The sequence below is a fragment of the Moschus berezovskii genome, chromosome 16 (genome assembly GCF_049115385.1).
Source record: "Moschus berezovskii isolate FMDL1 chromosome 16, NW_MosBer_1.0, whole genome shotgun sequence".
NCBI lineage: Eukaryota > Metazoa > Chordata > Mammalia > Artiodactyla > Moschidae > Moschus > Moschus berezovskii.
Window position 1 is genome coordinate 80,517,488 of NC_142475.1, and position 27,199 is coordinate 80,544,686.

At 47.1% G+C, this 27,199-nt stretch overlaps 2 protein-coding genes across 5 annotated transcripts in view; one reads left to right on the forward strand and one right to left on the reverse strand.

The window, feature by feature from the left end:
- Positions 1–6,452: 6,452 nt before the first annotated feature.
- MCM4 (minichromosome maintenance complex component 4) lies at positions 6,453–18,782 on the reverse strand. 2 transcript variants are annotated; one of them, XM_055432728.2, is made up of 17 exons: positions 18,246–18,782; positions 17,843–17,912; positions 17,631–17,720; positions 17,372–17,535; positions 17,185–17,286; positions 15,887–15,982; positions 15,707–15,802; positions 13,635–13,773; positions 12,519–12,739; positions 12,021–12,141; positions 11,361–11,620; positions 10,733–11,098; positions 10,178–10,305; positions 9,261–9,468; positions 8,290–8,518; positions 7,721–7,854; positions 6,453–7,068 (listed from the first exon to the last, which is right to left on the reverse strand). In XM_055432728.2, exons 2-17 carry the CDS (start codon positions 17,904–17,906, stop codon positions 6,976–6,978), a joined length of 2,511 nt encoding a protein of 836 aa, XP_055288703.1. In that variant the 5' UTR covers positions 17,907–17,912; positions 18,246–18,782; the 3' UTR covers positions 6,453–6,975. The 2 variants fall into 2 exon arrangements, with proteins under 2 accessions (XP_055288703.1, XP_055288702.1); XM_055432727.2 differs by having other exon boundaries at positions 18,053–18,781.
- Positions 18,783–18,825: 43 nt separating this feature from the next.
- Positions 18,826–27,199, forward strand: part of PRKDC (protein kinase, DNA-activated, catalytic subunit) — a 126,983-nt gene continuing 118,609 nt past the window's right edge. Inside the window, exons 1-7 of one of the 3 annotated variants that reach the window (XM_055432726.2) lie at positions 18,826–19,037; positions 20,681–20,757; positions 20,858–20,950; positions 21,283–21,357; positions 22,209–22,317; positions 22,852–22,964; positions 23,055–23,154. In XM_055432726.2, coding sequence (XP_055288701.2) covers positions 18,884–19,037; positions 20,681–20,757; positions 20,858–20,950; positions 21,283–21,357; positions 22,209–22,317; positions 22,852–22,964; positions 23,055–23,154 — 721 coding nt within the window. In that variant the 5' untranslated portion in view covers positions 18,826–18,883. The remainder of the gene's footprint in view (positions 19,038–20,680; positions 20,758–20,857; positions 20,951–21,282; positions 21,358–22,208; positions 22,318–22,851; positions 22,965–23,054; positions 23,155–27,199) is intronic. The other 2 variants (XM_055432724.2, XM_055432725.2) reach the window with 2 other exon arrangements.

The following is a 27,199-nucleotide window of genomic DNA, read 5'->3' on the forward strand; positions in this document are numbered from 1 at the left end:
CTAAGGGAAGACTGTTTTCGTTTTTGTGAGATTGTGTGTTCAGGGTTCACAGCAATTCAGGCCAGCAGATCACACACTCTGCCTGTGAAATCCCACTGAAGACAGAGTGGCCGTGCCAGAAGCACAGCCTTCAGAGGAACAGACAGGAAGTTGGAGACTCTGAATTTTATGAGCTGGAAATGTCATTGAATTGGATGTTTCCAATAAAGACTGATGTTCTATTGGGCAGAGCAGGGCCCGTTTAGCTGCTCCCAGGTGGTTCTGGAGCAAACGCTGCGGAAGGCTGTCCATTCTTCAAAGACAGCCCTCTACCCTTGCAGGAATCGGCCCTGCATTTCAGCCTCCATGCCAGGAGACCCCACAAAGGTAAGGCAGCTGGATCAGTTGCTTCTCTTTCACGATGGAAGGAGCTGGACCAGTGTCCTTCTCCAGCCCTCCGCAGAGATGTGCTTGTGAAATGGGACCAGCACTGCCCTGCGGAGCTGCTGAGAGGGGAGAACACTATACATGGGCTGTGTTTGTTAAATAAAACATGGAATCCATTGCTTGGTCTCTGCAGAGCCTGATAAAGCCTCGGGAAACAGAAAACAGTGAAAGTGTTATTTGCTCAGTTGTGTCCAACTCTTTGCGACCACCTAGACGGTAGCCTTCTAGGCTCCTCTGTCCATGGAATTCTCCAGGCAAACATACTGGAGTGGGTTGCCATTCTCTTCTCCAGGAGATCTTCCCTACTCAGGGATCAAACCCAGGTCTCCTGCATCGTGGGCATATTCTTTACCATCTGAGCCACCAGGGAAGCTTGAAAAACATAGAAGCAGATCTTAAATCCAACTTTCCATTTGCAACAGTAGACAGAGAGCAGTGAGAGAAAAGAGTCCAAAGAGTAAACACCTCTGAAGTTTTAAGTTTTGTTTTGGGCTCCACGTTTGTGAGAGTTGGACTATGAAGAAAGCTGATCGCCGAAGAATTGATGCTTTTGAACTGTGGTGCTGGAGAAGACTCTTGAGAGTCCCTTGGACTGCAAGGAGATCCAACCAGTCCATTCTAAAGGAAATCGATCCTGGGTGTTCACTGGAAGGACTGATGCTAAAGCTGAAACTCCAATACTTTGGCCACCTCATGCGAAGAGTTGACTCACTCTAAAAGACTCTGATGCTGGGAGGGATTGGGGGCAGGAGGAGAAGGGGACGACAGAGAGTGAGATGGCTGGATGGCATCACCGACTCGATGGACATGAGTTTGGGTGAACTCTGGGAGTTGGTGATGGACAGGGAGGCCTGCCGTGCTGTGATTCATGGGGTCACAAGGAGTTGGTCACGAGTGAGTGACTGAACTGAACTGATAAGAGATCATACAGTATTTTTGTCTTTCTGTCTGACTTGTTTTCCTTAGCATAATGCCCTCTAGTCCGTCCATGTTGTCACAAAGGGCAGGATTTCCTTTTTTTATGGATAAATGATATTCCATTGTGTGTATATATATATACTTGTATGTATGGGCTTCTCTGGTGGCTCAGAGGTTAAAGCGTCTGCCTTCAATGCGGGAGACCCGGGTTCGATCCCTGGGTCAGGAAGATCCCCTGGATTAGGAAATGGCAACCACTCCTGTATTCTTGCCTTTAGAATCCCATGGACAGAGGAGCCTGGTAGGCTACAGTCCATGGGGTCACAAAGAGTCGGACACGACTGAACGACTTCACTTTCAACTTTTCATAATTACATATGTATATTATAATTTCACATCTTGTTTATCCACGCATCCACCAATGGACACAGGTTGTTTCCATGTGTTGGCTGTTGTGAATAATGCTGCAATGATCATGAGGCCCAAGAGGTTTTATAAATTGCTCTTTTAATCTGGAAAATTTATAGTTGCCTTGGAAAAAGTCCCTGCCTTCATGGAGCTTATGTGCTAATGGAAGTAGACAAACAGCCCACTCAATACATACATGAGGCACTTTCCCATCATGATGAGTACTGAAAAGCAAACGGTGCAAGAGAAGAAGAGCAACAGAGTTGGCCCCGTTCTTTAGGGCAGGTAGTGAGGGAGGGGCCCTCTCAGAGGAGGGCTGCAGCTCAGATCATAGGGCAGAGGTCCTGTGAAGCCTGGAGAGAGCCCAGGCAGAGGCTGGCGGCTGAAAGAGGAGGGCCTGGGGCCTGGGGAGTGGGCCTCTGGGAGGGAAGCCCTGGTATCTATCATAGGCCTTAGTAATGGACTTATTTGGCCACCAGAGGAAATCCAACATGACTGAAAGTGTTGTGTTAGTGTTGTGTCCCTGAGGTCCCAGAGAGAGCTGGAGCCAGATCCTGCAGTGTTTTACTTACGAATGACAAGGAATTTCTGTTTTGTTTTAATTAGAATAGGCAAACTTGGAAAGGTTTTTAAGAACAGGATATGTAGTGTGAAATCGTGTGGCATTGCCAGATTGCAATAATGTGATTTAATTTGTTTTAAAATGATCAATGCTGATATTTAAGGGTTGTCATCAGCCGCTAAGTCCTGTCTGATTCTTTGCTACCCCATGGATGCATGCTGGACTCCTCTGTACTCCACTCTCTCTCGGAGCTTGCTCAAATTCATGTCCATTGAGTTAGTGATGCTATCTAATCATGTCATCCTCTGTTACCCCCGTCTGCGTCCTACCCTCAATCTTTCCCAGCATCAGGGACTTTTCCAGTGAGTCGGCTCTTTCCATCAGGTGGCCAAAGTATTGGAGCTTCAGCATCAGTCCTTCCAGTGAATATTCAGGACTGATTTCCTTTCGGATTGACTAGTTTGATCTCCTTACAGTCCCAGGGACTCTCTCGAGTCTTCTCTAGCATCACAGTTCGAATGCATCAATTCTTTGGTGCTCAGCCTTCTTTATGGTCCAGCTCTTACATCCATACATGACTACTGGAAAAACCATAGCTTTGACTACATGGACTTTTGTCAGCAAAGTGATGTCTCTGCTTTTAATATGTTGTCTAGGTTTGTCACAGCTTTTCTTCCAGGAAGCATCTTTAATTTCACGGCTGTAGTCACCGTACTGTCAGAAGTGGTTTTGGAGCCCAAGAAAATAAAATCTGTCACTGTTTCCCCATCTGTTTGCTATGAAGTGATGAGACCAGAGGCCATGATCTTAGCTTTTTTAAAGTTGAGTTTCAAGCCAGCTTTCTCACTGTTTACTTTCATCCTCATCAAGAGGCTCTTTAGTTCCTCTTCACTTTCTACCATTAGAGTGGTATCACCCACATATCTGAGGTCATTTGTCCTGGAAATCTTGATTTCAGCTTGTGATTCATTCAGCCCTCCTTATTGCTTTATGTAATCTGCATGTAAGTTTAAATAAGCAGGGTGACAATATGCAGCCTTAATGAACTCCTTTCCCAATTTTGAACCAGTCAGTTGTTCCATGTAAGGTTCTAACTGTTGCTTCTTGATCTGCACAGATTTCTCAGAAGACAGGTAAGGGGATCTGGTATTTCCATCTTTTTTAAGAATTTTCCACAGTTTGTTGTGATCCACACAAATGCTTTAGTGTAGTCAATGAAGCAGATGTTTTTCTGAAATTCCTTTCCTTTTTCTGTGATCAGATGTTGGCAATTTGATCTCTGGTTCCTCTGCCTTTTCTAAATCTAGCTTGAACATCTGAAAGTTCTCGGTTCACATACTGTTGAAGCCTGGCTTGGAGAATTTTGAGCATTACTTTGCTAGAGTGTGACATGTGTGCAATTGTGTAGTAGTTTGAACATTCTTTGGCATTGCCTTTCTTTGGGATTGGAATGAAAACTGACCTTTTCCAGTCCTGTGGCCACTGCTGAGTTTTCCAAATTTGCTGGCATATTGAGTGCAGCACTTTCACAGCCTCATCTTTTAGGATTGAAATAGCTCAGCTGTAATTCCATCACCTCCACTAACTTTGTTCACAGTAATGCTTCCTAAGACCCACTTGACTTCACACTTCAGGATGTCTAGCTCTCGGTTAAGTGACCACACCACTATAGTTATCCAGATCAATAAGACCTTTTCTTATAGGTCTTAATCGTTGTTAATAGTATAATAGTTCTTAAGAACCTTAATAGTTCTTAAGGTCTTATAGAACTTAATAGTATCGTTCTTGTGTAATCTTGCCACCTCTTCTTAATCTCTTCTACTTGTCAGGTCCTTACCATTTCTGTCCTTCATAATGCCTGTTCTCACATGGAATGTTCCCTTGGGGATCAAATGTATTACTTACTCTCAACATCTGACAAGAAACAGAATATTTATATCGCCCCAGATTATCTCCTCACAAGATACTTCTAATTTAAAAAGAAAAAAAAAAAAAACCACCATAATTTACAACGAAGAACCCTCGAGGACACTGCTTTACTCAGGTGATAAAGTTCAACCTCAGCAGTAAAGGTCAGATTCATGACCCCCTGGTGTTGTGCGCTAAGCACACAGCCTCACCTGTGCTGCTGCTGCCAAAGGGTACCCAGAATCCAACCAGAAAGATGTTAGACAGACCCAAATTGAGAGGCATCTCCAAAAGCAGCGGCTTGCACTCCAAAAATGTCAGAGTCACAAGAAGATGAGAAGACTGAGGAATGTTCAAGACTGAAGAGAGAGACGTGGAAACTAAATGCAACTTGTGATCCCAAAGCAGAAACAGGCATTTCTGTTTTACTATGAGCATTATTGAAACATTTGATTAATTCTGAATGTCTGTAGATTAGGTAATGAATATCTTAAAAATAATTAATTTTGGCGGTGCCACTGCATGGCAGTGAGAGCTTAACTCAACTAGGGACTGAACCCACGACCCCTGCGGTGGAAGCACTCATTAATTGCTGGACCACCAGGGAAGTCTCTGAAGTTTTGATGGTTATGAATAATTCTGTGGTTTTATATGAAGTAAGGCTACTGGATTTAGGACATAAATGGTATTTAGGATGTACTTATAAGTAAAGGGGCATCCTGTCTAAGTGTCTCAAATAATTACAATTTTATAGAGAATGTTAAAAGCAGGTATGAGAAAGCGTAACAAAGGAGTTTGAGTGAAGGGTCAATGAGAATTATACTAATCTTTTCAACCCACTCCAGTGTTATTGTCTGGAGAATCCCAGGGACGGGGGAGCCTGGTGGGCTGCCGTCTATGGGGTCGCAGAATCGGACAAGACTGATGTGACTTAGCAGCAGCAGCAACTTTTTTTAAGCCTGAAACTTCAAAGTTTTAAAAATTGAGTTGCAGAGGTATTTAAGAAATTACCTCAGACTTAATAAGTAACAGCACTTTCTTAAACTAAACATTTCCTAACTTCGTTCTAAGAGTTACATTCTGAGCTGCTTCAGTCTTGCTGATCTTTGATTCCTTGGGTGGACGTGGTTATAACAAATGCTAGGAGCATGTGTCTGTGTCTAAATCCAGTAAGGATACTCCAAAAGTAAGTCTGGGTCAAAATTAGAGGGAAAAATTCAAATTCAATTATTTTATAGCATTTGAAACATCTAATTGTAGGAATTAAGCCGAATTGTACGGTCCTAGCAAGAAAAACCTACATTCTTTTGTTTGCAGGGATACTCGGGCAGGGACCACATGCCAGCCCTGTGCATGGGTCAGGAAGAAGAGCAATTATGACCCCGGCCTGGGCTGCCCATACCCATGTTCAACAAACCACATTCCAGAGCTGGGAAGGTGCCATCCTTCCTGCCCCAGCACTCAGGGGTGAGTCTGCAGGTTTCCTGCCCCAACACTCCGAGTTGAGTCCACAGGAGGTTAAGTCAGCACAAGGATGTATCCGTAGGAGGTTCCCTGCCACAGCACTTGGGGGTGAACCCGCCAGAGGTTAAGTCAGCACAAGGGTGAGTCTGCACGCTCACCCTCCAGCTCCAGCTCTTGGAACTGGGTCTGGCAGAGCTCTCTAGGGAGATGCACTCTTTCTCCTCCACCTCCCACCTGCAGACCCTTCTGTCCCGGCTCTGCCAACAGGACAAACCCCCCTACCCCCCTGGCTCTTGGGGACCCCCCCAGACCAAAAGGGACCAGAAATGCGCCCTAATAAACCTGGATCCTGCACAACAGAACCCTCATTGGGTTCATTTGACTCAAATTCCCTTAAAATCAAACTTCATTTGCAGCCTTTAGTTCCATGTTGGTACTGAATTAAGAGTTCAGAAAAACATTAATGTGTTACTTCAGGGGAAGTCAAAGGTGACACTGCTCAGGTGACCTCAAATTCCATCCCTAACTCCCAATGTAATGCTGTTTAAGCACTCAGTTCGGTCTGGACACTTTCCCAATGAATAGTGACTCTTAGTTATAAAAAGGCCAAATTCACACAGCGACACGTTTCAGGGATTACTTGTTACAGTCATATTTCTGCCTGAGATTGCAGCCAATAGTGGTTTTATGAGAATGACTGATAAAACAAATAATTTTAAAATATGATGAAACTTAGTGACTTATAGGAAGTAATTAGCATCATGAATTTCCATAAAAGCAGTGTTTATTAAAGCTTTTTTCCTAGTGAAAAATGCCAGATAACCAAGTATTACTTATTCTATCACTTACTGAAGAAGTTTTACACAGTAGAGCAAAGCAATACAAGTTAACATGGAACCCTATTGTTACCAGCCTCCCGTAGGCAAGAAAACAAGCCTGGAGGACTCAGCGGGGCCCATCGCCTCCTCACAGGGAGGGACGGGAACACCCGAGTGTCTCCAGCACCCAACAAGAGTCCAGCACAGACCAGGACCAAGACTGCAGTGTGCAGAGAAGACCACGTCCTACTGTCTGTACGGACACACAACTCAGCCCTGGTGCTCCAGGGAACAGTCTGCTGCACACACCCACAGATGGCCCAGGACGCTTCACTCGGTATTAACAGATGAATACACTGGCTTCCCAGGAAAACTGAAGCCACGTGAGAAAATTCTCATGGTGCCAAACAATGACCTTGAAGCCCTTCCTCCTGCTGGTAGCAGGGCTAGGACCATGCTGCTCCTGGACCTTCAGAGCAGACGCACAGTCTTCCCAGTTACTGTCAAGAAGTCATCATCCGCCAGGGCACGCAGCGCTTCTTCAAACATGTCCTTGGTGATTGCCTTCGGGGAAGAGCAAAGAGTTTACATCTGGAGCTGCCCTCCCTAGACACACAAGGAGTCCAAGTTCAGAAACCACTGGAGTCTCCTGCTTTCTGGGCAGCTGGACACACATTTCATGCTCCAACTCTTCCCCCAAAGGGCCTGATGCTAAGCCCCATAGGCCTGGGTCCCCTGGTCTGTGTGTACCACTCAGCATTCATGTGGGGGCAAGGAGCGAGTGTCAGGAAAGCAGGCAAGGGCTGGTCCCAACCAGCAGAGCCCTTGCCATGAACCTGGCTTTCCTAGTAACAGCCAAAAACCGCAAACACTCTAAATGTTCACCAACAGTCGAGTACATGATGGGGAAGGCATGAGACAGAGCAAACATGTCATAGTGGATTCAGTGTCACAGAGCAAGCTAAGAGTGTCACTGATTAAAAAAGAAACCACTGACTCAGCTCAAAACCACTCGTCTATATCCACGCAGAAGATTGAAAAAATTCTCACTGTGATCACTCCCAGATGGTGGATGGGGACCTTACTTCTCTTCTTTATCTGTATCTACATTTATTACTCAAGCAGTAAATGAAGGGGGAAAGCTAGGGGGAAAAAATTTAAAGCAGCATCAAGGGAAAAGAAAACTATTAAACAAAATGTCCACGTGAACACTTACTATGTCAGACTGTCCCCGAATATCTTCAAAGAGCTGCTGGTATTTCAGGGCTGGCGTCTTGCCCTTTGATAAAATAAGCTTTCTCAATGCTTCCGCTAACTCTTCTTTCCGCTTCCGAGAGGTGGCACTCATTCCTGGGTTAAGAGAAAGCAATGAAGATGTTTCTCCCATAAGGAAGGGAACACCTTTCAAATCTCAAGAAGTATTTCTTCAGCCATAAATCAACTTAGTCTAAAATAATCTTCAGTCTTGTCACCAGACAAGGTAAGGGGACAGTGGCTGAACGCCAGAACACACAAAGTCAGAGTGAGGTCTGAATCCTGTTCCCAGTTTTATAAAAGCTCAGAGATGCTACTTGCAACTGAGACACAGCCCAGCAGTCCACACAGACACAGAGTCCCCCCTCGCGAGGGCCTGAATCACTCTGTGCCTGGATGGCTGGGTTGGACAGAGCTAGGCCGAGTGTGCCAGCGTCTGCCTCCTCCCAGCCCCATCGCATGTTCATGGGGGCTCTGACCCGGCAGCACCCGGGCAGAGCAGGGCAGCACCCACGTCAGGGGAAGGCCAACCTGTGGTGAGGATGGAGATGTCCACGATGCCTGTCCGCGGGTCGGTGGCTGACTGCTTCAGTGCCTCCCGGTGCAGGCGCTTGGCCTCCTCCACGTCAATGGCCTCCACCTTGTTTGAAAACCGCACTTTCGCGTGGGCTTCTGCCAAGCGGATCAGTGACTCCAGCTGCCGGGGGTACGCAGACACCATCCCTCGGCTGCTGCCAACCTTCCTCATGTCCACATAGGCCTACAAGACAAGAGACACGCTGACTCCTCACATGGTGACCCCAGGGAGGGAAGTCCTGAGGGGAACAAGAGTGTGGTCTAGCCTCAGGCCTCCACCCTCATCCGGGGGAGGAGTGGCACCAGGTGGGGGGATCGCGGTCCTGGGGAGGGAGCTGAGGACTTGGCTTGTTCACACCCTGGGAGGATCAAATAATAGCAGGCCAAGGGTCGCTGACACAGAGCACACAAAAGGTAAACTGTATAAACTCATATGGATGACATAATTCTCTCAAGATGACCCAGACGGAAAACTACGAATCACGTGTAACTGTCACTTGAGCATCTTCAGGACTGTCAGGATGAAAAGCCCACCAAAGCACCAGGAACCTTCCTAGTGTCACAACGCCCATGCATGTGTCACCAGGCACTGCTGCCCACTTAAAAGGTACTAAGAAGTGAACATAAAATACTTCAATTCTTTAGAAATGAGCAGATGTAGCTCACAGACCAGAATTACAAAGTCACTAAGTATTAACAGCCTCACCGATATTTCAACTCAGGCATCCTAGTCTTAAATACACTGTGCTTACGAGAACTTAAATATAAAAAGAGTGTACAACTTGTAGAAATGAATCCTTTTTCCTATTCCACACTTGAAAAAATCAACTTTGCAACACGGGAAGGAAAACAGTTGTAGAAGACAGTCTTGTTCTTGACTGTTTCAGAGCTGAGCAGGGCCCAGCAGCACTTTGGGCCGCAGGTACCTCGATGAGGGCCTGGCTGGCGTCCTGGCTGAGCCTCGGCATCACGGTGCTGTGTGCGTAGGCAATGTAGTCCCTGAGCACCGCCATGTCCATGCCCTCCTCCTGTGCCTGCTCCTCGCTCTGGTAGTACAGGGACACCAAGTGGTGAGCGAGGCGCCGGTCGTATGCCTCGTCCTGGGGGTCCAGCATGAGGAAGATCAAGTCAAACCTGAGGAGACATGGTGACGGTTCCCAGTCAGGACACCCACGCACCTGAGGGTGGACCCACGGCCTCCATGGGAGGGGGGCAGGCGTGCCCGGCCCAGGTGGCCCTAGGAGCCCAAGCCCCCGGGTCTCCTGCCCTGGCCCTCAGGTCTGCCTGGGAACAAGTGTTGGCGCTAAAGGTGAGTCAGAAGCAGGAGGCTCCTGAGGGAAACACTGCTGTGATTCTGAAGACTGGAGGAGGTGAGTGAAACACATTCAGCTGTGTTGGGGAAAAGGAACTATTTGTGTAAGAAGTAAAGTAACCAAATTCTAAAACCCATTTATGAAATACATCCATCCTTGAGGGGAAGCCTGGGCCACATGTCTGCCCTCCCACAAATGCAGCACTCAGACCCTTGTCTACAGCAGGAAGCTGCTCTCTGCACTTTGCTGATTGTCTGCAGCAGCTATAGGACCGAGAGTGGCGAGAGGTGGGCTTGACAAAATGGAGCAGACAGACCCCAACTGCTCCAAGAAATGAGCATGCATCAAGGTGAGCAAACGCATGGTCCTCACCTCAGGACCCATGACTGAGCAGACATGCAGACCACACCGCCATGAAGAGATTACGATTGGCTGTGTTAATCCTGGTTATTTCCTTCTCACCCTCGTCCTGAACCTTCCACAGATGAGTAAAATAAAACCATCTGTTTGATGAACATGTGCTATCATACCTTGATAAGAGGGTGTGGGGCAACTGGATGTTTTCAATGGTGGTTTTTTTCGGATTCCACTGAGACTCGATTGGGTTTGCTGCTGCCAGGATGGAGGTGCGGGCGTTGAGCTGACAGATGATCCCAGCCTGCCAGAGGGACAGATAGCGCGGTCAGCAGCCTCATTTTGAGACCGGCAGGAGCTGAGAGCCCCTGCCTCGGGTGGCCTTTGCCAGGGAACCCAGGCACCACAAGCATGGTACCTGCAGCATCCACAGGGGAAGCCTAAGCTGGGTTTCACGCCAAGGATGGAGGTGGAGGTAAACATTTGCTGTGACTACATCCTTCTCAAAAACCAAACCCCTGGTGTGAGATTTAGGACAAACTCAAGTTCTGTGAGCGCCAGGTGTTAGCGGTTAGTACTGCACAGAGGACACAGGTCCTGTAGAGTATACTCAGATGGGCTGGGACCTGACAGCAGAGTGGCGGTCAGTCTCCCGAGCTGCAAGTCCAGAGGCTGTGGTTCAGGCCCCACCCCCCACCCCCACGCAGACATCAGAGCGGCGGGTGGCGGACCTTGGCGATGGACAGTGTCTGCTGCTCCATGACCTCGTGGAGCACGGAGCGCGTGCTCTCATTCATCTTGTCAAACTCGTCGATGCAGCAGATGCCATTGTCGCTCAGCACCAGGGCGCCAGTCTGCAACACCAGCTGCCGCGTCTCGGGGTCCTTCATGACGTAGGCGGTGAGGCCCACGGCGCTGGAGCCCTTCCCGGATGTGTACTGGCCCCGCGGGACCAGGTTGTGCACGTACTGCAGCAGCTGGGACTTGCTGGTCCCTGGGTCCCCGCACAGCAGGATGTTGATCTCCGCGCGGAACTTGCCCCTCCCCGTGTGGCTGAAATCCTTTCTAGTCCCGCCGAAGAGCTGAAGCAAGATTCCCTGGACAGACAGACAGACAGGTCTCAGCACTCACCTGAGGTGGGCGGTGAAGAGACAGGGGGGCTGAGCAAACGGATGGTGAAGAGATCAGAGGAGCATATCAGAAGCCACGCGGGGCCTGCCTGGAAATGGGTGAGCCAGGGGTGGAGATGAGGGTGCGGCCCCTGTTCCACCCGAGGCTCAGCCTTTCCCGGTGTTCACACCATCTGACCTTGAGCTTTCAGGCCTGGCCATAAGCAAGAAGCCTTTCGAGGTCAGTTACCTTCTTTATATCTTCATGCTCATAGATGCTTGGCGCCAGGGCAGATGCAAGCCTCTCATAGATGTCTGGCTTCCTGGAAAGCTCCGTGAGCAACTCCACACGTTTCTCAGAGAAAAGTTTCTGCTCTGCTTCTTCATCAAGGCCATGCAGACGCTTTGAGTCGGTCTTCCGGTAGTGAATGACATCAATGTGGGTTTTGTAGACGGACTTCACGTTGCTCACTCTGGGGTTGATGCGAATGGGGACGGCTCGATAGATGCCTGAGGGCACAAAGGACACCCTCTCACCTGCCTGCTCTCAGCCCAGAGCGTGGGGAGCAGGGCTCTAGGGGCTCTGAGCAAGGCTGACTGGGCACCCCCACCTCCACACGGCGCCTGCTTGCTGCTGTGTTCAGTGTGAGACAGAATTCTCATTTCTCTTTAAGTGAATGTACAGTTATTAATAATTTGACTAAAAATACTAAAATCCTATTTCAAAAGCCTAAAAATAAAGGAAATCCAAAAGGGTCACATATTTAAAGTCGCTCACTAGTTACTTCGGACAACAGCAGGAAGACAGCCTGCTGTCTGGGAAGGTGGAGGTCAGAGGCAGGCACTGAAAACAGCAGCCCCAAGTCATGTGCCCCGACCAGGTCAGCGGCCTGACGGTGGAGCCCCTCACCTGTGACGTGCACCCTGTCCCCAGGCTGGACCTTGTCCACGAGGTCATTGTGAGCAAAGAGGACGACCGTGTGCGGCGTCTGCCCTGCCGGCATGTCTTCGGGGGACTCTTGAAGCTTGATCTGGAAGGACGGGGAATGGACATCTCAGGACACCCAGATACCCAGCACCTCCACTGCCCCAGGGACGTTGCTCTGGAAGATGGCTATGCTCACCACAACACACTAGTCTCCAGCAACTCAGTCTCACCTCCATTTTGAGAACGTTGTTGATTAAACGCTCCCCCACGTCGGGGTGGGGTGGCCACATCAGGGCCGTGGTGGGTACGCCTGCATCACCTTCTGCCTGCTTTTCTAATTCATTCTGGGTGGTACTCCCTTCCAGGTCAACCCAGTCATAAAGCAAGGTTTTAGGGTTGCACGAGTGGACAGGTTATACTGGGTTTCAGAGGACCCGGCAGGGGTAGAACAAGGACAGGACATGTGGAGGGGGCACGCACCATCTGCTTGTCAGAAAACACGGAGCGGTTGTGGATGAGGGCCATGCTGTGGCTGGTGTGGCAGCGCTCGCACACGCAGGGCTCAGCAATGCGGCCACGGTCTATCTCCACGCGGGCCGTGTGGGCGCACACTTGGCACTGGAAGAAGGCCTCCTGCATCTCTGGAATCAGCTGGGACGTCCTGATCACCATGCCACTGATGGCGATGAGCTGATCAATGTCTGCAAGGCAGAGAGAAGGTGGCTCGTCCCAGCTGGGCGTGGGCCTCCCGAGGGTCTGGGTCTGCTGTCCAGCCCCGGAGGACCTCGCCACAGGTTGCGCGGGGATACTGGAGTCACAGGAGATGCTGTGGCCAGAGCACTGACACCTCACTGGCACCCTCAGCTCTGGCCTGGGATGCCCTTCCTGTGTCCAGCCAGATTCCTCTCAACCCCTCAAGTCTACTGACCTGCACTGAGCTCAGCCGGCCCAAGGCTGCCTGGGGACGACTGGACTTACGATGCGGCTGCAACAGCCCACGTGTTTGTGATAATGTTCTTTATAGCCATACCCACCGTGGGGTTCAGACTTACCTGTCCCACTAATAACTGGGGCCCTGATACAGAGTATCCCCAAATAAATAACAGAAGCTTCAAGTCTGCTTTCCAAAGCCTCGGCTGCAAACCCTTCCGATTGGGGCCCAGAGTGCGCCATCTCCCTGGGCTGAGACCCTACACTGTTCTTCTGCCTCTTCTCTTTCTTCCCAAACCAGACTTTCTCCTGTGCATCAGGGAAGGCACCATATTTTATAGATCTGCTTTCTACACTGATTCTGAGAAAGTGCCTACTTAGTAAAGTCACTAAAACTATCATAATTGGGTAAGTTTATCTTAAGATAGAAAATTGCCAAAAGTTGTATCTTTTATATAATTTCATCTGTTATTAATAAAAAAAGGTATGGTGGACTTACAAGCATATGGCACAACAGAGTCTGCTCCTGTTTTCTGTCAACTCACAGTTCACCACCATCACTTTTACCAACTCCTTAAGGTTCCTTGGTGAAGTGACTCTCACGTAGGTATTTTCCTGCTGTTATATGTCAACAGTATCTCAATAAAACTGGAGGAAAGACAGTACCTTCTGGATTTAGGTTCCTCATATTCTTAGTCTTCAAGGCGTTGAATGGTCTCACTTGAATCTGATGCTCTAAGATTGAGTCAGGGTAGCGGTCAAAGAAGATTTCGTTGACTGCCATGTCAAAAGTTGGGATGACTTCCTAAAAAACAAATGTAGGATGCCAAGCTTTGCTTGTATTTTTTAGCTTAGGATTAAATATAATAAAGCAACTGCCATTAGCAAGGCATAAAAACAAAAGAACATGGTATAATCCAGAAGCATTATCCTAGAAATCACATACGTGCAGTTCACAAACCCTTGGGCACACTGGAATCTCACACATCAGCACTTTCTCACTTGACTTAAAGAGGTGAGTCTATAGTATTTCCTTCAGGCTGTTCTGGCATGACTGTAGGCTTTTAATTAGTAACACAAGCCCATATTTTCATGTCTTTTCCTCCATATCAAAATGATAGCAAGGTAGGTTAAATCATAATTCTCACTCAAATTTGTTAACACCTGTTCTCCGTTTTGTAGATGAGGAAATTGATGCTCGGAAGCTGAGGAACTGAGCCAAGGTTACACAGCAATTAAGCAAAATCAAGATTTACTAACAAGTCTGCATGCCTCCAAAGCCTACAGCTATTAATAGGATCAGTGTAGCTGATGCTTTGTTGATAAAGCCTGACCTTAAGCCCAGAGAAGACTGTAGTATGGTTAAAACATCCTGTTAAGACATGGCAGGTGTGTGACCATTTTCATTTAAGATATTTTATATCATCAAACCCAACACACTATTGTGAGTCACTATTACCTTATGTATATACTAAGAAACACTGCCAATCAAACTATGACATGCCAGCAAAAGTAACACATATCTTGATTTTCAATGTTAAATGTAAAAAAAGTGTTCAACTTAAAAAAGAAAGAACGTGGTTTAAGGAGTTTGGGGGGAAATGCCCTGGCAGTACAGTCATTTGGACTCCAACTTCCACTGCAGAGGGTATGGGTTCAGCCCCTGGTTGGAGAACTAACATCCCACATGCCATGAGGCATGGCCAAAGGAAAAAAGAGAAAAAGGAAAAAAAGGCTGTTTGAGGCATAATGTATTTATAAAAAATTTTTTAAAATTCTCATTGCCTTTTTTATTGGGATAATTGTAGATCCGCATGCAGGTGTAAGAAATATAAAGATCTCTTGACTCTGCCCAGTTTCCACGAATGATAACAATTTGCAAATAGTCTAATATCACAAGCAGATATTAACTTGGTACAATTCACTTATATTCAGATTTCACAGTTTTACGTGTATTCACTCTCGTATGTATATGTGTGTGTATTCAGTTCTATCAATTCTATCACCTGCACAGGTTCATGAATATGTCACCATAGTTAAGGTACTGAATAGTCCTTCAAAGCCACCAAGATCCCTATGTTGTCCCTTTGTCACCATACCAAGTTCTCCCTCCCCTATTCCTTCTCTGTAACCCCAAGCAACTACTCATATGTCCATCTCTAAAATTCTGTCATCTCAAATGTTATGTAAGAGGAACCGTACATTAACATTACCTTTTGGATGTGTATGTAACCTTTTGGAATTGCTCCTGTGGGATCCATCCAAGTCACAGTATGTTTTACCTCTGAGGCATGTTCCAGACTGGCCATACCACAGCTGTTTGCCCACAACTGACCTGAAGGACATCGGGGCTGATTCCAGCTATGAACATCTGTGTACAGGTTTTTATGTGAACATAAGCTTTTGTTCCTCTGGGATAAATTTCCAGACATGCAATTGCTGTGTCATATGATGGTTATATGTTCACTTATTTTTTTCTAATTGGAGTATAATTACTTTGCAGTATTGTTTTAGTTTCTACTGTACAACATGAATCAGCCATAAGCATACACACACACCTTCCTCACTACTGTGCTCTCAATCTGTCTCATCCTCTCATCCCCTATAGTGTCCACACACACACACACACACGGGCACTCTGCAGGCATATTCTGTTACTGAGAAGACTGCTATCCAGAAACCCTGCTGACGTTCTAGATGTTTCCTGTAGTCCACCAAGGTCAAAGCCAAATTCTTACCTGAGGATAGCAGATGAGCTGTCTGTAGAGATTTGTATGAAATGATTTTATGTGTTCACAGTTTACGTTTAAAAACGGCTCTCCAGTAACATTAATCTATAGAATAGAACAAACAAGTTATATCCTGCTTATTGTTTTAAAAGAGTTAATTTGAATTTTTAGGTAAGCATATTTCATTACCTCTCCAAGTCGCTGCATGTACAGAGGTTCAGTAATGTCTATGCCAACATTTTCTTCTTCTTTAGCCACAGGATCAATGAAACGCTGAAGAAATCTCTAAACATAGAGGAAGATTAAGCAGCTACTCAAGTTATGGGCACTGGGGTGCATGAATCTTTTCAAGTGTCCATCAATAAACAATTGGCTTAAGAAGATGTGATGGGACTTCCCTGGTGCTCCAGTGGTTAAGAATTCACCTCCCAATGCAGAGAATGAGATCCACCCTTGGGAAGAGCCCACATGCCTCGAGGCAACTAAGCCCCACAACTACTGAAGCTCACACAACCTAGGACCCATGTTCTGCAACAAGACAAGCCATAGTAGTGAGAAGACCATGTACCGCAACTAGGTCTACAGCCCCTGCTCACTGCAATGAAAAGCCCCAGTGTGGCAACAAAAATCAGGGATAGACACACACACACAAATTGACATATACATGTTTATATAAAATGGAACACTGCTGCTGCTGCTAAGTCGCTTCAGTCATGTCCGACTCTGTGCGACCCCACAGACGGAAGCCCACCAGGCTCCCCCGTCCCTGGGATTCTCCAGGCAAGAACACTACTACTCAGCCATAAAAAAAGAAAATCGGCCACTTGCAGCAACACAGATAGGTGCTGCTGCTGCTGCTGCTGCTAAGTCACTTCAGTCGTGTCCGACTCTGTGTGACCCCATAGACGGAAGCCCACCAGGCTCCCCCGAGGTGCAGACAACCTTATACTTAATGAAGTAAGTCAGAGAAAGACAAAGTACTATGTATCACCATCACTTACATATGAATCTAAAAAATAACACAAATGAGTCTACATACAAAACTGAAACAGACTCACACAGAAAAGAAACCTATGGTTACCTAAGAGGAGAGGGAGAGGGGAAGGGAGGGATAAATTAGCAGTATGGGGTTAACAAACACAAACTATGTAAAACAGAAAAGCAACAAGGATCTACTATATAGCACAAGAAACTAGTTCAATATCTTATTAACCTATAGTGAAATAAAGTCAGAAAATGTATCACTGTAACTGAACCACTTTGCTGTACACCTGAAACTAACACAATATTGTAAGCCAACTGGACTTCACAAAAATAATAACAGGAGTGGTGTCAGAATTTGAAAACAAGCATGTTTTTTCTTCCTAAAAACTACATCTATGATTCTGAGCCACCTAAGCATCTGTGCCTTAACAACTGGGGCACTTGGACATAGGTAACACACATTTGCTCTCACATTTTCCAAGCTTGAAGGAATGATATCTCACCTGAAAGTTTTCTTTGCACGTTGTCACGTTTACATCTGTTCCCCAAATCACGAGTTTTTGGCCCAAAGACTGCTCGCTCGCCATTGTCTCTTCTGCGGCCGGCTGCACAGGAAAAGCCGACGGAAGCGGGTTCGGGGGACCGCCCGCATTGCGCACCCCACCGCACCCCGACCGGCCCTGGACTCACCCCGTCCGAGTGCAGGTCCACCTGCAGACCTTTCCGGGCCGAGCCCAGGTCGGGTCTCTGGCGCACGGGAGTGCCGCGCACGCCGCTCCTCGGGGTGCCCTCCACCCGCGAGCTGGGGGTCCCGTAGGTCAGCGGCGAGCTCATGTCCAGGTCCAGGGGGATCGCTGGGGATTGCATACACACGGGTGAGCCGGGGCGGGGGAAGGAGCCCAGCGGAGCGTCCACTCCCTCCCGGGTCTACCCCCGACTCCGTAGGCACCTGCGGGCGGCGCGCGGGACGGGGTGCGGGGCTCGGCGCCAGGTGACGAGGGCAGCGGCTGCGGCTCTCCGGAAGACAAGGGGTCCTGGCCTGCGGGGGTGGAGGGCACCGCTGCGTCGGCGCGGGCGGCACCGGGCCTGCACGGGGGCTGACCCGGCACCGCCCGCCCTCCCCGGGGACCCCGCGGGGCACAGCAGGAAACAGACACTCACGTGGCTGAGCCGGGGCGGCCCGCCGGGAGCCGCGGCGACTCGGCGTAGAAGCAGGAGACGACATGGCGGGCTGCGCAACAGGGACACGGGTTCGCGTGGACGCTCCCTACAGGACCCCCGCCCCTCTTCCCTCACTCATCTCTTCCGTCCCCTCAACTCTTACACCCCCGCGCCCCGCCCGGCCGACCCCAACCAGGCCCCCGGCCCCACCGAAGTTGCGCGTTTCAGCTCCGCTTCAGCAGCGCGTAGATTTCCCGCCGGCGGCACCGTTGGCTCCGCCCCCAGCGGCGGCCCACCAATCGCGGCAGCGTCCTCGCGCGGCCCCGCCCCCAGAAGGCACCACTGGGAAGCGATAGGGGGAACTGGACAGCCTCAGCCCGCGCCCCGCTGAACACCTACGTACAACTGGCTCGGCGCTCCCCCTCTAGAATGGTCTTGCCCGCAACCGGAACGCGATTTCGCGGGAAATCTGTGGGCCGGCCTCCACGGCTGGGGTCGTTCCTCTCCTACGTCCCTTGGGATTCCAGACGACCGCCCCCCACCCGACCCCCGTTACCAAGGACTAGCGGTGGCCCCTGACCCGAGCCCTAGCCTGTCTTTCTGCCTCGGGCACTTGGTCATCTCCAACTCGCCACCTGTCCTCCGCATCTATTTCCGGAGTTCGAGCGGTTGGGTTCCTGACTCTCCCGAAGTTTGGATGCATTGTGATCAGTGTATCTTAACTTAGGATGTCTAAGCCGCCGGTCCTACAGGGCAGGCCACCTCCTCGAGGATCTCCAGCAGGGACTCCACGCCCGCATCCGAGTCCGGAGCACTACGGGGCCCAGGCTGGGTGTGCTCAGGGATTACGGATCCCCCTCCGCGGCCCACTAAGGCCCCATTCAGCCTAGCACCTCGCCCCCCAGTCCTAGGGGCAGGTCCGGGCCCAGGCAGCTGTGCGCACGCGCCGGAAAATCCGCCCCTCCCCGCCCTTGCCCGCCCCTTCCCGCCCTGCGCCACTTCCGGTCCCGGCAGGGAGAGCGGTATTCGCGGCTGGAGGTTATGGCTGATTCAGGGTCCGGCGTGCGGGGCTCCTTACTTCAGCTACAGGAGTCCCTGTCCGCTGCCGATCGCTGCGGCGCGGCGGTGGCCAGTGGTCAGCTGCTGCGGGGCCTGGGGCAGGAGTGCGTGCTGAGCTCTGGCCCCGCGCTGCTGGGTGGGTACGGCTCCGGGCTCCGGACGGCCGGTGCCCGGCAGCCCGCTCGAGTCCGAGTGGGCACCCGGGGTGGTGCTTGAACGGGCCCGTGGGAATTTGTGTTCTGTGTAAATGTGTTTGTCAGTTGCCTCTTTTCTTAACGCCAGAGGAAAGGTATTTCAAAGCCTGAGGTGGTGGAAATGCTCTGAATTTGCGATCACTGCTAATCACGGTGGGGAGCGACGATGAGAGGAAAGTTTTACGTTCTTCTACCTCACTGTCGCCTCAACCCACCAGCACCTTTCCCAAACCCCACTTTTGCTGTTCCTTCTTTTGAGAAACAAGCCATGCTCTTAACTCTTAGCTTATGCCTGGGTAAGAACTTGACCCTTTGCAGCAGAAGTGCCTCTTAGCATTTTTAATGTGTCATTGCGTGAAAACTTCGGTTACTCTCCCTTTTAAAAACATAAAAATGCAGACTTCACGATGCGTCCTCTTAATTAGAAGATGAGATTTTCTTCCGAAAACGTCATTGTTAATAAAGAGGAGAAATAAAGCCTTAAAGAGATTGCTGTGTAGTACCTACAGACTGCCAGGGTGTGTTCATGAGGACAGCATCGCTGTGTAAATGCTTTACCCTGTCGTAAAGCAGATCTAGGTTCATTCTATCCAGGATGTGTTCTTTCACTTGAGGGATTGTAGGGCTGTGTACTAGTTTCCTATTGGTCCTGAAACACACCACAAACTTAGTGTTTACAACAGCACAGGTTTGTCAGTTACAGGTCTGTGGTTGGAAGCCAGCAGGGATCTCATCAAGCTAAAACCGAGGCAGCAGGCAGGGCCACTCCTTTTTTGAAGCCCCTGGAGGAGAATTAATTTCCTTTTCATTCAGGTTTTTAGCAGAATTCAGTTCCTTGCAGTTGTAGCACTGAGGTTCCTTTTTTTTTCTGGCATTCCTTGTTTCCAGAAGACACTTGCATTTCTTGGATCATGCTGCCCCCCTTCCCGCTTCCTCTATCTTCAAAGCCATCAGCAGAGGGTCAACTAAGACGCCTGGAACCTGTCCTGCTTGTCTGCCTTCCTATCTCCTCCCCCTTCCACTTGTGAGGGCCCTTGTGACTGCATTGGGCCCCCTTGATGACCCAGAAGTGAAGTGAAGGTCGCTCAGTTTTAACCAGCTCTTTGAGACTCCATGGGCTATACAGTCCGTGGAATTCTCCAGGCCAGAATACTGGAGTGGGTAGCCTTTCCCTTCTCCAGGGGACCCTCCCAACCCAGGGATGGAACCCAGGTCTCCCGCATTACAGGCAGATTGTTTACCAGCTGAGCCACAAGGGAAGCCCTGATGACCCAGGGCACTCCCCAGTTTCAAGTCAGATGATTGGCAGCCTTAATTCCATTTGCAACCTAATTTTTATTTGCTGTGTAAAGTTAGCACGTTCACAGGTGTGACTCTGGGCATCAGAATTCTGGCCTCTGGGGCCATTATTCTGACCTTATCACCGTGGAACATTGTCAAGAATTTCCCATTTTCCCTGTCAAGGCAGACTTAGGCTTGTGTTTTGTCACTTAAGAGGCTGAATTGAGAAACAAGCATCACCTTTAATGTGTGTTTATGGAGAACCTTGGCAGCTCTCTTACTTGTTTTTGTTTTTTTTTTCCAGCATTACACACTTCCTTAGTTTTTTCCAAAGATTTTGGTTTGCTTGTATTTGTTCGGAAATCACTTAGCATTGATGAAGTAAGTTGACCGTTTTCATTTTGCTCTTCTAGTGTATGTCTGTTCATGTTGAGGTGACTTTTTTTTAGCCCATGTTTCCGTAATGTTTCTTTTATTATAGTTTCGTGATTGTAGAGAAGAAGCCCTAAAGTTTTTATGTGTTTTCTTAGAAAAAATTGGCCAGAAGATCACACCTTATTCTCTAGATATTAAGGTAAGGAGGAAAAAACTTACCTCTTTATTTATCAGCCTCTCTTTTTAACTTACATGGAAAGTTACATGGTAACTTTCATCGTAACTTAACATGGTTAAGCTTAATTTTATTTCTGCCTTTCTTGTTGAGTAGTTTACTTATTTTTGCTTGATTGAGAAATTAAATGGCTAATCCTTTAAAAATTTAATGAGCTGAGGCCATTGTGGAAAACTATTAAAGTGTAGTATGTCAAATATTGATATTTCTTCTCCCAGGTGTAGATTTAGCTATTAAGTCTTAGTTTAAGAAGTAAGATCTTATTGATGATTTTGATGTATCCTTTTAAATCCTAGAATACGTGTACCAGTGTTTACACAAAAGATAAAGCTGCTAAATGTAGAATTCCGGCCCTAGAACTTCTTATTAAGGTAATTAAAAAATATTTCTAAATGCATGTATTTTATGGTACACATATAACTTGAACTGTAAATTAGAGTTTTGGGTGAGAGATGCTGAGGACTCCCATTGGTGTGAGAAGGTGCCTGTTTCCAGCTATCACCGAGCAGCACTGTGGTGTTCTGCCCTCAGACCACTCTGGGTAGCAGAGGAAGAATTTGGGCTGTGAGGGGCAAGAAGTGAAAAGTGAAAGACGCTCAGTCGTGTCTGACTCTGCGACCCCATAGACTACATAGTCCATGGAATTCTCCAGGCCAGAATACTGGAGTGGGTAGTCTTTCCCTTTTCCAGGGATCTTTCCAACCCAGGGATCGAACCTAGGTCTCCTGCATTGCAGGCAGATTCTTTACCAACTGAGCTATAAGGGAAGCCCTTACTCTGAAAACCTAATGGTGCTGATACTTGCTCAGATTCACCTCATTGTTTCCTTGAAACCTTACACTGCGAAGGGTCTGTGTGTTGTGTGTATGTGGTCGTTGGGCTCACTCTCACCTGGGTCTCTGCTTAGATGCATATCTCTTTTTTGCATCTCTATTGTAGAATTTCTTTGGGTCTTGTTGGTCCTTAAGTGCCTCTGAGAGAATGGGTCTAGTCATAGGATAATTTTCTTGGGAAGGTGAAATTAAGTCTACATCCCTTTCCACTTGGTCTCCCCTGTTTTTCCACCACCCACCTTAGCCCCTCATCCCCCATAACCTAGCTTGACACCAAGCGTGAGTGCCTGAAGACCATGGCTGTCGAACATGGCTGTGTGCGAACAGGTGCAATAGATGGAAGCCTTCTGTTGCTTCCTCCTAGACTCTGCTAACTCATGTTCTCTCAGTTACTTCAGACTTTGAGGAGTTCTAGACTCATGGATGAATTAAGAGTTGGAGAGTTATTTACCAAATTCTATGGAGAACTTGCCTTGAAAGCAAAAATACCAGATACAGGTAAGATGTATTTAAATGTGACTTTAAAATGTTTTAACAAATTTAACGAGTTTTAAGGGTAAAACTTGGATTTTTTTTTTTTCTGCCAAGGTATTTAGGTTTTACAGATGAACTTTTCTTTAACTTTTTTTGGAGCATAGTTGCTTTACGACGTTGTATTAGTTTCTACTGCACAAAATAATGAATCAGTTCTCTTTTTTTTGGATTTCCTCCCCATTTAATACAGATGAATTCTTTTTGCTGAAAAGAAACCAAAATGGAAACAAAAAGAATGTGTTAAATCTGCTTATAAAGATTTCAATCTATACCAAATGATTTCTTCAAATAGAAAAGTCACACGTCAAATGTAATTTAGCTTATAATAATACATTCGCGTAAAACATATCAGGAAAGATTCAGTACATAAAACTAGGTAGTTTGTGTGGCTTATTGTTAAAAAATTATTTTGAAATAAAAACCTCTCCTTTTATTTGTGGATTTTTGCTTAATTTATTTTAATTTTAGGCCTTAATTTGTCTAAAATTTATTTTTCAGTTTTAGAAAAAGTATATGAGCTCCTGGGAGTATTAGGTGAAGTTCATCCTACTGAGATGATAAACAATTCGGATAAACTCTTCCGGGCTTTTCTGGGTGAACTTAAGGCCCAGGTATGATAAACTTTATGATCTTCTTTTCTGCTTCCTTATATCTGGCGGGCTTTTCTCTTTTTGTGGCACCTTGTTAAACTCTCCTTTCAGATGACATCGACGGTGAGAGAACCCAAACTTGCAGTGCTGGCGGGGTGTCTGAAGGGACTGGCGTCACTTCTGTGTAACTTCACCAAGTCCATGGAGGAAGGTACTGCCTGATGGCACTTGAGTGTCTGTCTTTATTGATGAACTACTAGTCTGAAATGAATTCCTGTGTGGTTTTTGAATTTTATACCAGTTGTGGATTCACATTTAGTTGTGAGAGGCAATGCAGAGATCCACGTGTGTCCTTCACCTGGAGCCTCCCGGTGACGCCTGTCATGACGTAGTGCAGCCTGATGAGCCTTTGGGTCTTGCTCGGTTCCAGTTGCTTCCCGTGCACACATTTGGGTGTTGAATCTAGTTCTGTGCCGCTTCACCGCATGTGGGCTCGTGTGTGCCCATGACAGGGGAGACCTTGGCAGCCAGCATTGGGAACAGCTTCCTCCTGTTCTTCTGTAGCCACATCCCCCTCGCCTCTCCTCCCCTCCCCGCCCCTGCTCAGTCTCCCATCTTGAGCTTTGTCCTTTCAAGTTTATGTAAATAGACTCATAGCAGGTAGCTTTGTGGCTGCCTTATTTCACGTGCACAAGGTCTTCAAGGTTCACCCCTGTTGTAACAGAATCCTGCTGAATATGCATGAATATAGTACATGCATATCCATTGGGCCATCAGTGAGTACTTGGGTTGCTTCTGCTTTACTGACTGTTGTGAATGATACTGCTGGAAATGGGTGTGTGAACGCCTAGAGTCCCCGCGTTCCCTTGGAGCATCGCCAGAAGTGGGCTTGCTGGCCCACGTGGTGGTTCTGTAATTTCCAGGGGCTGCACTAATTCCCGTTCCCACCATCAGGGCACAATCTCTTCGTGTCCTCAGAGCACTTGTTTCCTGTTGTTTGATTGTAGCCTTCCTAGTGAGTGTGAGATGGTTTCTCACTGCATCTCCCCAATGGCTTTTGGTGTTGAGTGTATTCACAAGTGCCTCTTGCCTACTTGGGTGTCTTATTGGTTGAAATGTCTATCCACGTTCTTTGCCCATTTGAAAAATCAGATCATTTGACATTTTGTTACTGAGTTGTATGAGTTATTTACGTATCCTGCATATCAGTTCCTTTTGGGATCATAATTTGCAAATATTTCTCCCATTCCATGGGTTGTCTTTTCACTCTGTTGATTGTGCCATTTGATGTGCAAAGGTTCTTCATTTTGATGAAGTTCAGTTTATTTTTTCTTTGGTTGCCTGTAATTTTCGTGCCACATCCATGAAATCATCACCAAATCACCAAATCATTGTGTCTTGGTAGAAAGCCAGTTGGGCGTTAGCTGATTGGCTCATCACTTGTGGGGTGGATCCTGGTTCTCTGTTCCCCTGCCCACACACACTGTCTTTATAATTATATAGTAAGCTTTAAATGTCCAGTGTAATTCTCACATTTTATTTTTTTAAAACTCATTTGGGTATTATAAGGTCTGTGCCTTTCCATATAAATCTTCGAACAAATTGGTCTGTGTCGACGAAAAGTCTTGCTTGGATATTTGTGGTCTTTGTGCTAAACCTGTGAATCAGTTATTGGAGAATTGATACCTTAACCGTGTTGAGTTTTCCAGTCCATGAGCACAGGGCACCTCTTCGTTTAGTTGAGTTGGGTCCTCTTTGATTTCTTTCATTAGTATTTTGTAATTCTTGGGCTGCAGATCCTTGCCTGTTGGTTTTAAACTGTTTAATACAATTTTCTTTGTAACTGTCAGTAGTGTTCTTCTATAGTATCTCAAATTTAAGCTAGAGAATAATCTAGCTATGAGAGCATTATAATGAATTCATTTCTTTTTAAAGGACAAATAAAACTTTTTAATTCCAGGAAATTCTTTAAAAGAACAAGAACTTGTTTGCTGTTCCTTACCATTTTTGTTCAGATAATTGCCAGATTTTTCTACCTCCTGCATGTGCTTGCTTTTATTGAATTGTAACTTAAGAAGTTGCCAGATCTGATCATTTCAACTGAGGAAGCAGCAGTTTCTAACATTTCTACCGGGTGTTCCCAGTTTGTGCTGCCTCTGAGTAGGGAAGCTGGCCCAGCTGCTCCTGCTTCCCCTCTTTGGTCTCCTCTCTCCGGCTCCTTGTCCATGGAGCATCCCACCCTTTCAGCTTCCTGCTCAGGGATCTCCTGTTTTCCGAAGCCTCTGTGCTTCCCTGTGTGAGCCGCTTCCTTGGGCTTCTATAGTCCTCTCTGTTTCAGCACTTTCTGTGACGTGTTTTTCATCCCCTAGGCTATTTTTTTTTTTTTAGGCTGTCTGTTTTGTCACTTGACCTCGGTGGCAGGTGACGTTGCTTATTTCTGTTTGTCTTTGCTTGGCATGTTAATTGACATTCGGTGAACAAGAAAAATAATAGCACTTATTGCTCATTAACCGTGTGCTAAGGATTATCCTGTTCATGTTGCAAGGGAAATTCCTGTAACAGCTCACTAAAGCAGGTGATAATATATTTGTTTCCTGGATTAGAACACTGGACCGAGGTGGGCAGAATATTGGCTTCCAAAGATGTGCCATGTTAATCCCAGCCCCTCGACTGTTAGGTCAAGGCAGAGGGGAATCAGGTTGTGGACGAGACGTTAAGATGAGGCTGTCCAGGTGAACCCAGTGTGATCACAGGGGTGCTTGACTGTGAACGAGGGTCAGGGTCAGGGTGCTGTGACAGGAGAAGCTGCCTGTGAGGATGGAGCTGGGGCCCTAAGGCAAGGAGGGCAAGCAGCCTATAGGATCTGAAGGCAGATCTCAAGCCTCGAGAGAGGGCACACCCAGGTGACTCCGTCCTATGTGTTATATTAATGATTTATGCATTTATTTTTCTGGCCGTTCTTTGCAGCTTGTGGGATCTTAGTTCCCTGACCAGAAATCGAACTTGGACCCTGTCGGTGAACGCACCAAGTTCTAAGCCAGGAAATTCCCTATTTTCTTTTGTAATCGAAGCGTAGTTGCAGTGTAGTATTGTGTTACTTTAGGTGTATAGCATAGTGATCTGACAATGAAACACCTTAGGAAATGACCACGGCAAGTCTCATAATGTCAGTATCCAACGTTGTTACGACAGTGCTGACTGTACTCCTGAAACTGTGTGTCACGTCCTGATCTTCGCCAGTGTCTCTCATGCTCCCCCCTCGCTTCCCTCTGGCAGCAAGCAGTTTGCTCTCCGAATCTGTTTCTGTTTTTCTGTGTTTCTTTGTTCTTTTAGGTTCCACATTTAGGTGAGATCACGTGTTATTTGTCTTTCTGTGACTGCTTCACTTAGCATAATGCCATCTAGGTCCATCTGTGTAGCAGCAGATAACAAGACTTCATTCTTTCTTGCGGCTGAATAGTATTCCTGCAAATACATATATTTGCACATTCACCACATTTTCTTTATCCATTTTTCTATGGGCACTTAAAGGTTGCTTCCATGTTTTGGCCATTGTAAATAATGCTGTTATGAATACTGGAGCGTGTATATCTTTTCTAATTACTGTTTCCGTTTTCTTTGGATAAGTACCCAGAAGTAGAATGCTGGATCATGTGATAATTGTAGTTTTTTGAGGAACCTCCACTCAGTTTTCCACAGTGGCTGCACCAGTTTTCATTCCCATCAGCAGTGCATAAGGTTCCCTTTTTGCCACATCCTCATCAACACTCTTTGTTGTCTTTTTGATGACACCATTCTGATAGGTGTGAGGTGAGATCTTGTGGTTTTGATTTGCATTCCCCTGGATAGTGATGTTGAGCATCTTGTGCCTGTTGGCCATCTGTGTGTTTTTGGAAAAATGTCTATTCAGATCCTCTTCTCATTTTTTATTTTTATATTTTTTCTGTTTTAAATGTATTTGTGTTTAATTGGAAGATTATTGCTTTACGATATTATGTTGGTTTCTGCCAAATAACAGCATGAATCAGCCATCTGTGTACATATGTCCTCTCCCTCTTGAACTTACTTCCCACTTCTCACCCAATCCTGCATCTCTGTATTGTCACAGTCTGCTCGTTTTTTTTACTGAGTTTTTTTTTTTTTTTTATACTGAGTTGTTAAGTTTAGTGTGTTCTTTGGGTGTTAACCCGTTATTCAGTTCAGTTCAGTCTCAGTTGTGTCTGACTCTTTGCGACCCCATGAATCACAGCACGCCA

What these genes read in the sequence shown, in the direction of transcription:
- MCM4 (XM_055432728.2), bottom strand. Translation starts at nt 17,906, where the DNA reads ATGTCGTCTCCTGCTTCTACGCCGAGTCGCCGCGGCTCCCGGCGGGCC. An exon ending in AGACACTGTCCATCGCCAAG is followed by an intron (nt 10,306 to 10,732) that starts GTCCGCCACCCG and finishes TCCCTCTGGCAG; the next exon opens with GCTGGGATCATCTGTCAGCT. An exon ending in CCAGCCAGGCCCTCATCGAG is followed by an intron (nt 8,519 to 9,260) that starts GTACCTGCGGCC and finishes CTTGTCTTGTAG; the next exon opens with GCCTATGTGGACATGAGGAA.